Source organism: Echinops telfairi, unplaced genomic scaffold, assembly GCF_000313985.2.
Source record: "Echinops telfairi isolate 266 unplaced genomic scaffold, ASM31398v2 ScPeMD7_20;HRSCAF=75, whole genome shotgun sequence".
NCBI classification, from domain to species: Eukaryota; Metazoa; Chordata; class Mammalia; order Afrosoricida; family Tenrecidae; genus Echinops; species Echinops telfairi.
Window position 1 is genome coordinate 5,435,530 of NW_022103917.1, and position 14,216 is coordinate 5,449,745.

Consider the following 14,216-nt stretch of genomic DNA (forward strand, 5'->3'; position numbering starts at 1 on the left):
AGTAAATAACTCGAAGTTCAGGTTCTCTTTATTCTCATAATTTCCCAGGTGTGATGGTGATGGAGAAAATGGGAATCAAGTGCTAATGACCTATAACTATCTATAGGTTGTTTGGGGTGTGCCTTTTCTTTATAAAAAAGATATGTTTCTGCTTGTGGTATAGTTTCTAACCAAACCCAAGACCACCTTGGTGTTCTCAACCCCATCTAGGTGTTAGGCACTGTTCACAGTATAGCAGTATGTGTTGAATACAAACTAATATTAAGAGGACCAGTTGGCACTCAGAGAAGGTTCTTGGTGAAAATCGCCATTGTATCCATAAACGTGATTGCCTATGGTGTATCCTTTCAAATGTGTGTCCGTGCAATCTTTGTGTAATTCATTTCGAAGACCGGGTAGAATCCCAAATGAAATTTTGTGATTGGATTATATTTTGCCACTGAGGAAAGGTGATGAGGTTTGTTTCTAATTCATGCCTTTGGGGGGGATTTTCAGTTGGCAGAGAATTCTATCCGTCTTAGAAAGTTGCCGTGCTATGCTCTTTTGAGTTTATCATCAGGAGAGAATTGTACCAATTATCATCTTTCTCAAGGCTCAAAAAAATAATAATTTAATCATAAAACTCAGACAAGGCAAGTATAAGACTCCCAAGCTAGAAACCACCCCGATGGCCACTAGTCACGGGACTGTGGTACTCCGAGAGCAGCAAACTGGGCAACAGAGGAAAGGAGCTGCGTGCGGCTCTCATGCAGATAACGTTGGGCAACGTTCATGTCTTGGGTTGGGTGCTGGGGCCACATATGTATTCCTTGGTGAAAATTCAACTAGCTGTACAGTTGTATATACTTTTCTGTTTAGTCATTTGAAATAAAAAATGATTAAAATTCTAAAAATGATTTAAAAACTGGAGAGGAAAAACAACAGAATCCAATCCCAAATGGAAATTTAAGTCAGAGACCAGGATGGGGGACGGGGTAGAAGGGAGGAAAAAAACCCAAAAACTACCAAGACCACCTTCACAAAGATTCTTAGCATTCCACCTTAAAAACCAAACTGCGCCTCCAAAGAGCTAGCCAGTCCCACAAAGACTGCACAAAGCTCCTGGAGGGGAGTCGATCTTTTCATAGGACTTGCCAGATCTTGGGGAGCTGTCCAGCACACGCCAACCCTGGCGCTTCTATCAGGCCAACTAACGGGGACTGTGTCAACTCTGAATCACCATGAGCCGCAGGGAAGGATCTGTCAGCTGACTAATCAGGGAGAGTGGTGGTGGTTGGTTTTTTTTTTTTTTTTTGCAGCGCTTCCACTGTGATGATGGAAGCAGTTAACGGTAGCTTTTTTGGATAGAGGTTTTTGGCTGCTGTTTTAAGCATCCTACCCAAGAAGCAGCTCATATTTCATCAATGTTGCATTGACAGTCGGAACAGAAGAGTATAATTGTGTCTAGGCGAGATGGCAGAAGCAAGTCCCCGGAGAGGCAAGATGAGGTTCAGAAGGAATGCGGTAAGGGCTCTGCCTGCAGTCCTGCTTGGAAAGCCTAGCCCCAATTCCAGTGCAGGGATGCTGCAGCTCTGGTGCCACAGCACAGACTGCTCCATGGGGCGGTTTGGGACAGGTGATGAGGTCGGAGATGTGGGATTTGCATGGATTGCGTTGATGTGATGACTGGGACCTTGACACAAGGGAATTTGAAGGAGTCCAGGAGTTGAAATATAATTTCGAAATCGATAGCACCAATAGTCATGCGACTTAATTCAGATGATGGACATTTTGAATCCTTGGGCAAACTAGCTTTAAATCTCGAGTTCAAATAATACCCCACCCAGGAATCGATCCTCTCGTTCACCAGACTCAAGTAGAGTATGATATCGTGGGCAGGTCTGGAGACTTTTTTTTTTAACAGCATAGGAAAAGGCCACGCTTCTTGAGCGTTACTGGGCAAGTGAAATTACAAAACAAAAACAAAAAAGGGAAAAGTTTTGAAATCGTTGTGTTCCAATGTTTCTCCAAACTCAAACTTTAAACATTAAAAATGTTCGTTTATTGGCCACATTATTGGGGTGGGGTGGGGGGCGTGGAAGAGGAAAATACAAGTGATAACTTCACAATAGAGGCTAGAATTAGGAATTTCTCCTCTGATATACATTGGGAGCATTCTTCTAACCCAATTTTCCCCTTCAAGTCCAAATTTCCCAATAAATGTGTTAAGGGGTATGTATCTGTAGATGCATGTTGGAGATAGGGTGACATGGCACTCCCTCATGTAGCTTTAAATGCTACTCCCCCCCCCAAAAAAAACCCCACCAAACTTAAAATAGTTTTTTTACTTTTGAAATATAATAATTGCTTACTAAAAAATCTAGATAACACAGAAAGGAGTAAAAAAGAACAAGAAGAATCAGTGACAGTTTGAGTCCAAAGTAAGAGAAGACAAAAAGCCCAGTAGAAATTTTATTCTAGCAGAATAGTTGTGAACTTTAATGGGTGCGTAAATAATTTATATGCTAACAAAACTCTTAGCTCAGAATATTTTCAAAAATGACAGCTGGAACGTGATCTTTTTAAGTTTGAGAGAATTATACCTTCAGCTTGACACATATTATAAGAGAAAGAACTTCAGACTGAACAATTTTGGGTGCAGAAGGAACAATTTCCTGTGCAACTGACATTAGCTCTTTTGTTATCAAAGGTTGCTTATTTAAGCTTTCAGAACTATCTTAATGCTTTCTATGTGTAGATTTTTTTTAGATCTGAGACTACTTTCATGTCTAGTGTTTACACATTAATACATACAGAAATAACTATAGCACATAGGTACCTGTTGAATAGACTGTTCTAACATATGGCTAGACACAGTCCAGGTGTCAAAGCTAAAGAAGGGGAATGGCCAATGGGCAAAAGGAGCTCTCAATCTACCAGAGGGAAGGCTTCATAATGAGTGGACTACTTAAGTAAGGCCATTGCTCCGGTTATCTTTCCTTGTTGCCATTTTTTCTTAAGAAAAATGAATCGTCCTGAGTGACCCCTAGGAACAGGTACTTAGAAACAAGAGGGATTGAATGAAGCCTGAAACCTAGGACAATGGTAGAAAACTGGTTTTTTTTCTTCTACATGGACAGGGGATCCCCAGAGTGAAAAATGTGAATTTGGGTTGGCAATCAATGCCATAGTTTGATCTTGGACAGTCTCTGGCATCGAGCTGATTCTAGAAGCTATGATAGCAGCACCTCAAAGGATGGTGCAGTGCGTGCAAAGTCCAAAGACAGGATGGCGCTGCTTAGGTGGTGGACGTAGGTAGTGGAGGAAGGTGGCCAAAGGAGCAGCAAAGGAGGAGAATGTCAACCTCCCAAGGAAGGAGTGGTGCGCGAGACTGCCGCCCTGAGAAATGAGGACTTGGGGTTGGGGAGTGGGGGAGAACACCGAAGTGACTCATGCCATTGGAAGCTATCTTTTCTAGTTTGGGGTCATGAGCTACTCCCCAGCTTATTGTGAAGAGGTGAGTCAGACCTCATCAAGGTCAATCCTAGGCCATCCCAAAATTATGTTCAGTAGACTCAAGGATGTGAAATTGTTACCACTATTTTGTTTTGACTCATAGTGTTTGTCCCATTTTGTAGAAGTCAAGGGCATGTCACGGCTAAATGCTAAATCGCATGTCTGAGTTGGTGGTCAACTCATTCAGGGTGAAGTACTAGAGGGATTAGGAAAGAACTTGCCCTTCAGAGCCAGATAGACCTGGGTGCAGGCGGAACCTTGGCCACCTGCCCCTCACTGTCCTTCAGTGTGCGCATCAGGAAAATGACAATAGTGCCTACCTCGATGCAGTCTTGTGAAGCCTGGCACAGGTGTAGTGGGCTCTGGTAAAGTACCCCCATTCCAGGAAGACTAGCGTAAGTCATTTTTTATTGTATGCAATAAAACTGATGCTGTCTAAAGCAACTGCCATTGAGTAGAACTGCGCTCCATAGCAGTTTCCATGGTACAGTTTTCAGAAGTAGATCGCCAGGCCTTTCTTCTGAGGTGCCTCAGGGGACTGGAGCCTCCATCCTTTCAGTTAGCCAAGTCCATTAACTGTTTGCCCTACTCAGGGGCTCCTCTGTGTTGTAGCAAACCTTCAAATACCAGGTTTGCAGCCGGAATGAAATAACCTGCTTGTCTCAGAGGTGGGCAGTCTTGGAAACCCTGAGAGGTGTTTCTCTCTTGCCCTACAGGGTCGCTGTGAGTCAGAATGCACTCCATGGCTGTGAGCTTGATTTTGATTTGAGGATAATAGCGTAAAGCATATTGGGTGGCTAGCCTCCCAACTCTTCTGTCTGCTCTACTTTTGTCCAAATCCAATCCCTTCCCCACAAAGTAACCCGAGTGATCATTCTAAAAAGGCAAATCTGAAATGGTGCTCTGCGGTGGTCAACCTTTTTAGAGACTCCCCTTCCCTCCAAGAGAAAATCCAAACATCTTAGCAGGACAGGCATGCTCCTTTGTTATTTGGTTTTTGTTCATCTTTCAGGCACCACCCGCCAGCTTCCTTTCCCTCTAGCTTTTGGACTGAGACCTTTTCTCCTGAGCTCTCTAATACTGCTACTAAGAATGAGGAAGATCTTAAATCTAGGTACCCCCAGCTGGGACAAGTTATATTTAATCTTTTTGATCCTTACAGAAGGGTCTTGGGGAGAAGAGGGGCCAGTCAGGGTGCAGTATAGTACTGATGAAACATACAGCTTTCCTCTGTTTCTTTAATGCTTCCTCGCACCACTATCATGACCCTAACTCTACCTTAGAAATCTGGCTATACCAGAGCATGTACACAGGTACAGATCAGAGCTGGAAACACAGGACAGATAAACCCCCCAGGACCAATATTAAGAGTAGCTATATCAGGAGGGGAAGGGGAAGGTGGAGGGAGAAAAGGGGGACCGATTACAATGACCTACCTATAACCCACTTCCCAGAGAAATGAATAAGAGACAAGGGGGTAAAAGGAAGACACTGGACAGTGCAAGATATGAAAAAATAATAATAGTTTATAAATTACCAAGGGTTCATGAGGGAGGGCTGGGGAAGGAGGGGCGGGGATGAGGAACTGATTCCAAGGGTTCAAGTAGAAAGAAAATGCTTTGAAAATGATGATGGCAACATATGTACAAATGTGCTTGACACAATGGATGGATGGATGGATTGTGATAAGAGTTGTATGATCCCCTAATAAAATGATTTAAAACATTTTTGCAACAACTTTCATAGGCTTGCTATGAAGAGGACCTATGATAATGTTGACAAAAATATTTAGTTTGCTGTAAACATTTGGCATGTGGTGGTAGTTTATTAATAACAGCCCATTCCTCACTGAGGTTTGCGTGGTTTTATTTTGACTTCTTTCATCCAGTCATTATTTCCTAACCAGCTAGTTCCAGGGATTGGTATAGACCCTGGGGAGGCATTGGCAAACTAGAGTGGCATTCTGACCCAGTTAATTTCTCCCTTTTTGACCTCATGAGACCCAGGCCTCTTATCCTAATGCCTTTGTTTATTGATCCCTGAGGGACTCTGCTATTAAATAGTGGTTGTTATTTGCTGTTGAGGCAACTGTAATCTCATGGGGACCAAATGTATTACAGAAGGAAGCATGGCTCTGTCCTGTGCCAGCCTTCTGAGTAACCTGTTGAGGAGCCCTTGTAGGATTTATTAATCTGTGTACACTCAATGCCTGATAGTAATTCACTTAAATACACGGAAGAGGCACATGGAAGATCCTCAGTGAATCGGGCTTGGATGAAAACAAAGACATGCTTTATAATCGTTTTCTCCCCCACCCCCTTGTGGTTTAGGGCAAGCATTTCATTCAGCTCCCTTTCAGCTTTGACGGCGATTGTAGGAAACTCCCTTCTAATTCTATCCCTCCACTCCCACCCCAGGAAAAAGATGCAGTTTAAGTTCAAGGAAAACAGCTTTAAAACTTGTGCAGCTTGAGAAGATTCCCTACAGAAGCTTTGCAAGCGTTTGACCTGCATGACCTGAGATGATTTTCCTGGCTATTTCCATGTTTTGAGAGCTTATCAATACCCATTTTCAATGTGTTGGCCTGCTGTGGACATTAGGGCCTTACATTTTGTTCCTTTCATTGCATATGTTCTGATCTGTGCTCAGTTGAATGCGTGTTTGGAGCAGTGATTTCCCATCTTCCTTTCTACAGGTTTCCTTCCCTGGGAACTTGCACTTGATCTTGGTTCTCCGGCCCACCGGTTTTCTTCAACGAACGTTCACTGGCATTGGCTTTCGATTCAACCAGGATGATTTCATGATGAAATTGCCAGTAAGAGTTCATTATTGAAATGCTTGGTCCCTTTGGCTCCCATGAAAACCCTGTACTGTGCTGTTGATATTTTTGCATGTGCTCATCCAAGCATGTAAATGGGGAAAGAATGTGTCCCCCAAAGAATATAAATTTGAAATGCCTGGAGGACTTCTGCTTCTACTGTAAAAATAGGTTTCACCTTGTGATGAACAGTCATAGAGGAATCCATTCATTTCAAAAAGCATACACGTGCATATCATGCGTGTTTTATATTCATGTCTGCATATATGTCTGTATATATATGGATGTGTGTGTATGTACTCATATATATCTCCCAAGAGACCTCAGTCAGGATATTTTTTTAGTAAACTCGAACGTGTTTTGATGTATTTGAACTTACTTCCTGAACTAGTTCAGAGGACCGTGCTTGTTTGTTTGTTTGCCAGATATTTTTATGCATTTTGAGAGTTAGGAATACAGTGCTCCTCCAGTGGAGCAATTTGAGCAAAACCAATCCCTGCCTGATCAATTCTAACACTGCAGAATGTCCTTTCATATTAGTGTGGGCATCCGCATTCTTGCAGAGCCTAGCCACTAACAATGCAAACTTTGAGATGAAGGAGAACTAGGCATTTGGGTTTCTATGGAGATACATTTTGCTCTATAGAGCCATGGTTTGGTAAGTGAAATTGAAACGGTTATTATCTGAAGACAGCAATGCGCACTCGGATGTGGGGGATGCACAGGCGGCAAGTGTTCCAACCATTGCTGAAAGATCTTTTTTTTTTCTTTTCTGCTGAATATGTTCTGAAGTACAATGTACAGGTGGATGGAGGGATGCTGCGAAGGACAGTTAACAGTATCTTTCTTGCTTATTTATATAGGTTGTTGTGCTGAGCTCAGTTAGTGATTTGCTGAAATACATTGATGGCAAGCAATTAACCCCTGAGTTAGGGGGCACCTTGCAGTACAGCCACAGAGAATGGATCATCTTCAGAAATGTATGTTGCTTTTGTCCTTCCTGGAGAGCCTTTTCCTTCCTATTAGCCTTGCAATTGACTTGGAGAGTTGTTTTCCTCTTTGCAAAATGAAGCCAAACCAGGGTTCTGGGGCTGTGACTTTTCAAACGCACAGATCATGCACATCTTGGTTTTGTTCCACAGGAAATCCCTCGAAAGGAAGAGTCACGGAGGGTGCCAATTGAGGGCTAGGGTGCCCAGATGTCTCCACCCCTCTTGGGGCCCTGTAGTAACCCCGTAGTAAGCCAAGTTCGGAGGAAGTTGGGCTCCAATTCTGACACTGTTGGTTTTTACCTGAATGGCCTTGGACAAGAGAGATAACTTCTCAAGTCTTAGTTTTCCCAAATCTAAACTAGGAATAAGAGGGCCTTACCTCTTAGGGCACCTGGGAAGATGAAATGTGACCACAAATGGACAATGTTTGGCAAAGGCCAGCCCTTAGGAGCCCAGTGAGGAAGAGCAACACGAGGTGTGGGGAAATCTCTTTCAGTGGTGCCCTCTCCCAAGGTCAAGACATGGATGCTGATGAATGCATTAACAGAAATGCGCCCCTCCACCATCCAGCTGCCTCTGTCAGATGCTTTTCATCTTTGTGCTACATCAGAATGTCATTCTGCATCTCGTCTGTTGCCCCCTTAGATTTGTGCCCTGCTGCAGCAAGTGCCCCTCTCTAAACGCCCACCCCCCACCCCCTCTCCCATTGACCTCTGGATATCCACCATGCTTGAGGAAGCAAACAGGAAACTAGGGTCAATAGAAATTTCTCAGTGTCTCCCCCTGCATGTGCACCTGGCACATGCCATACCTTAGATAATGCTGTTAGATGGCATGTAGGAAACCCTCAGTGTCATCCTTCTCACGGTGCTTTGAGGCCATCACATTTGGAGCAAAGGGTTCTTCTATTCTAGACAGTTACAGAGAGGGGGAGGCCAGGTGCCTCACAGGTGTGAATATGGGGGACAGAATCTTGACTTTGAATGCCACCCGAGAGATGAAGGCCCATTGCAGGCATTCATGATGTAACTCAGGGTTCTTTGTGATCCCTAACCCCCTCGTACAACATTACTGTTCATTCCCATGAATGGTTCCTGTACACACCTAGCAGAGTCTGGTCTTAATAAAGGAGCTGTGCTCATGTTAAGGTTAAGTTCTCAGCTGATCATTAAAAGCTTGGTGGTTCAAACCCACCCAGTAGCTTCATGGAAACAAGACCTGGTAATCTGCTTTCAGAAATCTTAGTTTTGAAACCTCCCAATGGACCAGTTCTATGTCACCTGGGGTCGCCATGGGTCAGAACTGACTCCCCAGCACCCAACAACAACAGCAGCCACTAGTCTCTAATCACCTGTACAGCTGCATGGTATACAGAAAGCAGCTATGGTATTTGAAATTGGCCCTTCTTCCTGACAGCCATTGATTTGGAAACACAGGAAGCAGTAAAACTTTGCTTGACATTTCAAGGCAATAGAGCCTCAGTGACCAGGATTTCCAATCGGCAGTACCGCAAAGCAATTGTTCGGGACTAGCTATTCCCTGTAGCTTTAGAACAGCACCTTGTTTGGAAGGCCCAGGTTTGTTGATCAATGAGACCACACCAATGTAAAGTGGCGTTGATGTTCTCACAACTCCTCAGAATACAGTTGTTATAAAGGACCAATTGCACAGCTTCACAGAAGAAGGAAAGCACTGTGTTTCTTCAGGGCATAAAACAAAGGACTCAGGTTCATCCATGTCCATGATTTCAGTCCAGAGTTTTAGCTCAAAGGCACTCGGGAAAGACTCTAACCCTCACTTTAGTTTCTCCGAGGCTTAGATGCAAAGTGAATGTTGACTGCCAAGGGCAACGCCCAAGTTCCTTAGCACAGGAGAGGTGATAGTATATGTGTTTGTTGTCATACCTAACTAAGTAAATGCAATGACTATGCCAGGATTTGATATGTTGGCAGAGTTACCATATCATTAAATGGGTCACCGGCTCTTTGCAGGCTATAGAAAATTTTGCCGTCACAGTGAAGGAAATGGCGCAGATGTTACAGTCCTTTGGGACCGAATTGGCTGAAACAGAACTGCCAGATGATATTCCTGGAGTAGAAGAACTTCTTGCCATCCGCGCTGAGAGGTACCACGTCCTGAAGGTAAGTCTGCTGAGAGCGGACCAGCAAGTGTGTTCCACGAGCTTTTTCATACGTATTCGAGCGTCCATTCCACATTGCGTCCTTTACAGGGAGGAGATATATATTTCTATATTACAAAGCAAACGATGAAAAAGAAATCAGAATACTTTACAAGAGGAAATTATCCTGGAAAGATTGGGTCCAAATGCCCTCTTTGGCCCTGATGCATTCTCTTGAGGAGTTGTTTATCTGTAAACAGGGCTTATGGAAAGACCCTCATTTCAAAGCAAGAGTGAGAACCAGGAATCAGACAGGTGTCCTATTTGGGTCACCATCACAGGTAGCGTGGGAAGTTGGAGGGGGTGAGGCGTTGATGGGAAAACCACGAGGCCTCAGCTCTCATCCCAGCTCAGCCATGCCCTGGCTTTGTGAGTGCAAGCAGTGCTCAATTGGTTTCCAGTTCTCTTTCCCGCAGGATATCCATTCTCATTGTCTGTTTGTTTGTTTGTTTGTTTACAATAGATCAGGGATTGTTCTCTGGCCAGGTCCTGTGGGGAGTGTGGGATTGTGAAGGATTCTGAGGGACGATTGAGACAAGCAGCGGGCACCTTTGTTTCCACCTCCCTCAAGTGTTAGTGATATGAACAAGCACCAGGGATCTATAGAGAACACTTCTCCTTCAGATGACAACAGGCATCCTGAGTGCACTAGGAGGAGATTCAAGTTCTATGAAGTCGTAACACTTTCACATTAAGAAGAGAGACAGTGACACTTTAAAACACCATCTCAGAGCACGAGACAGTGACACTTTAAAACACCATCTCAGAGCACAACTGTCCAACGAAGGGAAGCTCGGCCTCCCACCAGCTGTGTGATGCTGAGAAATGTGCTTATGCTCTCTGCGTTTCATTTCCTGACCTTTACAATGAACTTAGGTCCTGGTCCTTGTCAGGTGCCACTGAGTTGGTTCCGATTTATAGAGGTCCATCGTACAACAGAAGGAAACAGTGCCTGGGCCATCCTAACAATTGTTCTTACATTTGAGCCCCTTGTTGAAGCCACTGTGTCCGTCCATCTCATTGAGGGCCTTCCTCTTTTGTCACTGCCCCTCCACTTTCCCAAACATGACATCCTTCTCCAGCGACTGGTCTCTCCTGAGCATATGTCCGAAGTACGTGAGACGAAGTCTTTCCCAGAAAACCGTATGGAGCAGACCTACATGGGGTTGCCATGAGTCAGAACCAATACCAAGGCAACAACTCGTTTGGTTTGTTTGTATACAAAGAGAAGTTGATGGTGCTGATGCTGCATGCACGCCTTGTAGGGTTGTGAAGATGAAATGAAGAAAAATATATGATGTAGGTACAACAATGCTTCATACATCATTGGTGCTTAACAAATATGGACTCTTCATGTCCTTACTCATGTCTAATTTATCATAGAACCTTTTTCCTGAAAAGTATTTTGTTGGTGTTGTCAGGTGCCAATCACGTTGGCCCAACTCACGGCGGCGACTCCATGCACAACAGGACACACTTGCCGGTCCCACGCCATCCTCACAATGGTTGGTCTTTGAGTCCATTGTTGCAGCCATTGCACCAACCCATCTGACTGAGGACCTCCCTCTTTTCCACTGACCTTCTTTACACCGAGTATGATGTCTGTCTCCAGGGACTGGGCCCTCTTCAGAACGTGGCTCAAGTACAGGAGCCCAATGCTTCCAAGGAGCATTCTGGCTGTACTCCTCCAAGACAGACTTATGGGTTCTTTCGGCAGTCTGTGGTCCTTTCCGTTTCTTCACCAGCATCATGAGCAAATGCATCAATTCTTCCATGGTCTGCTCTTTGAGTTGTGCAGCTTTTACAGGCAGAGCAGGGGAGGGGAAATCCTATGGCAGGGTTAAGGCACATCAGAGGCCTTGAGGTGACATCTTTACTCTTTATCCCTTTAAAGAAATCGGCCCAGTGCAATCTAGCTTTTGATTTCTTCACTGTGCTTGCCGTGAATATTGATGATGGATTAGGCTGAAAAATGCATGCACACCCAATTTGTTGCTTAGAATTTCAGGGGGCCAGAAGACCTTGCCATTGATGCCTGCAGGGCATTATGATCCACAGAGCACTCTCCAAGGTTAAGAGTTTCTGAAGAGAGGTCGATGCTTCATTTTGAATCGGCAAAACCCAAGTATGTCGTAAAATAAGAATGAGGGCAGGCAGTGATGGGTAACAATTAAGGATTGATAGGTAAGGTACCAAACGCTGTCAGAATATCCATCACTAATGATGTGTGTGCAGAGGGAGAAGTGTTGGGCCGTTAACTGCAAGGTCGGTACTTCAAGCCACTCTGTGGGAGGCAGATGCTGCTGCCTGCTCCAGTGAAGAGTTATTCTTGGAGAAACCCACAAAGGCCACTTTTCTTTGGCCTGCAGAGGTGCCAGGAATGGGAATGCACTTGATGGTGGTGGGTTCCGTTTGGATTTCATTTCTACAGTGCGCCAGTCTTTATTGTGGTCCCGCTACTTGAATTTAAAACGTTACCAGAGGACAAGCGAAGAGACGACAAGTTTCTCTGAGTGTGAGAAGACATGCTATGAATGAAACACCGAGTGTGCGCCACCCATCTCTCACCATGGACGGTCTCCTTGGCGAACCTCATGAGCTTTGGACTCTGTGGTGCCCGAGGTCTTACCTAATTCTTCAGACAGAAGACCAAAGGCCATTCTAGAACGTGTGTTCCTTCTGTGTATGCAATAGGTGTGTGCTTCCTTCTCTTTAGTGCAGCGAGGTTCGATTTCTAATGCCCGGTGCTTCCTCTTGTGTATTTGTACAGAATGATATTACAGCTGTGACCAATGAAGGAACAATTTTGCTGACCAATCTGGAAGGACCTGGCCCACAAGAAGCTGTCAGATCCAGAAGACTTGAACGTCGCCATCAAATAAGTAGTGAATGGCAAACCATTCAGAAGTGAGTGCTCTCAGTTTGCTTTCCGGGCGCCATCTTTAATGATTCTGAAGGGGAATCGCCCATTCTTGCGGTAGTGTGTGACGTGTAAACATTATTTGGACATCTGGGATGCGAAGACTCCATCTCTGAGTTGTGTTCCACTGACATAGTTTTGTTTGTGGAAGAGGATTTGTGGGCATTGATGGAGTGGGTGGGGCCTGAACAAGTATCACAGGCTTTGACTTGATCTATAATTCTGAATGGATAAAGCAGGTGTGTTTACACACCTATGACACAAATCATTTTTAAAAGATGTCCTTTGACTCATGTTGTTAAGGTTGCTGACTCAGGTACATGACATGGAAAGTGCCTTTGATGGATTTTGGGAAAAACACAAACAAAAAATGGAGCAGTACCTTCAACTTTGGAAGTTTGAACAGGATTTTCAAAAGGTAAGGTGAAATGAAACATCTATCAGGAACTGATATATCCAGATTGTATTGTTTTCTGACCCATTTGAGAATGAGCTGTATACATGATGGCCCCTAAATACATCAGTATCTCTAATAATAGATCTCTAAGAATAGGGACTTTTATTTTACATAGCCACAGTGCATTTCTCATATTCAAACCATGTAACATCGATGCACAACTTTCAAAAATAAGTATATAACATCAGCATTTCAATTTAGTGAATTGATTCAGTTGATGGGCTTTAGAATATTTTCCCTCAACAGTTTTATTGGCACGTAGTGTACATATCATACAATTTAATAGTTCAATTGTTCAGTCATATCAAAAGAGAATTGTACAATCATGACCACAAACATTTTAGAGCATCCCCCCCCTCCCCACACCATGGTTAGATCACCTTTAAAATGAGTTATGCAATCGCAATCTATTCTAGTGCTCCCCCCTGCCTTTGCTATTTACTCCTGAAAAGAGCATTTCTTTTTCCTCTAGTACAGAAATTTGTCTGGTGGTGTTGTCACACTGCCAATCCCAGGGTCAGCAGTTCAGACTCCCAAAGCTGCTCCGTGGGAGAAAGATGAGGTTGTCCGCTCCTGTGAAGGCTTACAGCAGTGGTCCTCAGCCTTCCTCATGCCGCCACCCTTCCATACACTTCCTCATGTGGTGGTGACCCCCAACCATAATATAATTTCCGTTGCCACTTCATCACTGTCATTTTGCTACTGTTATGAATTGTCATGTAAATATATCTGATAGGCAGGATGTATTTTTATTGCTATAAATTGAACATAATTAAACATAATTAAAACATAGTGATTAATTGCAAAATAATATGTGATTATATATTGTGAAATATTTATTCGTTTTCCGATGGTCTTAGGCAACCCCTGTGAAAAGGTCGTTTGACCCCCAAAGGGGTCGTGACCTACAGGTTGAGAACCACTGGCTTACAGCCTCGGAAGCCCATGTAGGCTCCCTGGGAGGGAGTCAGAATTGACTGGACGACAGTGGGGTCAGATGTTTTTTTCTGTTTGTTTGGGGACGGGACCCAGTCTAGGCTTTTGGCCTTGAACGTTTCTACAGTGTCTCTCAGTCTCTCTCTCTCTCTCTCTCTCTCTCTATGCTATTGACATCGTTGAAGAATAGAGCACTTTTTCAGACCCAGTTGTTTTCGTGTTGGGCTTGTATGAATCTTCTCGTGGGCAGGCTTAGCGTGTGTGTGAACAGCTAGAATCATGTGTTCATTTGTTTCTACATGGTAGGTGTTGAATTGGATGACCCAGTCAAGCATAATTGAATAGAGCTCCTCCTTATTTCCCCTCGGGACTAATAGGTCATGCAAATATCTTGCTCCACATCAAATGTCCCCCCCCCC

At 44.0% G+C, this 14,216-nt stretch overlaps 1 protein-coding gene across 1 annotated transcript in view; it reads left to right on the forward strand.

Annotated features, from left to right (window-relative positions):
• The first annotated feature begins 1,321 nt into the window (after positions 1-1,321).
• The window catches only part of MCF2 (MCF.2 cell line derived transforming sequence), a 54,529-nt gene continuing 41,634 nt past the window's right edge, over positions 1,322-14,216 (forward strand). The window contains exons 1-6 of the mRNA XM_045288367.1: positions 1,322-1,503; positions 6,191-6,310; positions 7,177-7,293; positions 9,297-9,446; positions 12,255-12,391; positions 12,708-12,822. Coding sequence (XP_045144302.1) covers positions 1,453-1,503; positions 6,191-6,310; positions 7,177-7,293; positions 9,297-9,446; positions 12,255-12,391; positions 12,708-12,822 — 690 coding nt within the window. The 5' untranslated portion in view covers positions 1,322-1,452. The remainder of the gene's footprint in view (positions 1,504-6,190; positions 6,311-7,176; positions 7,294-9,296; positions 9,447-12,254; positions 12,392-12,707; positions 12,823-14,216) is intronic.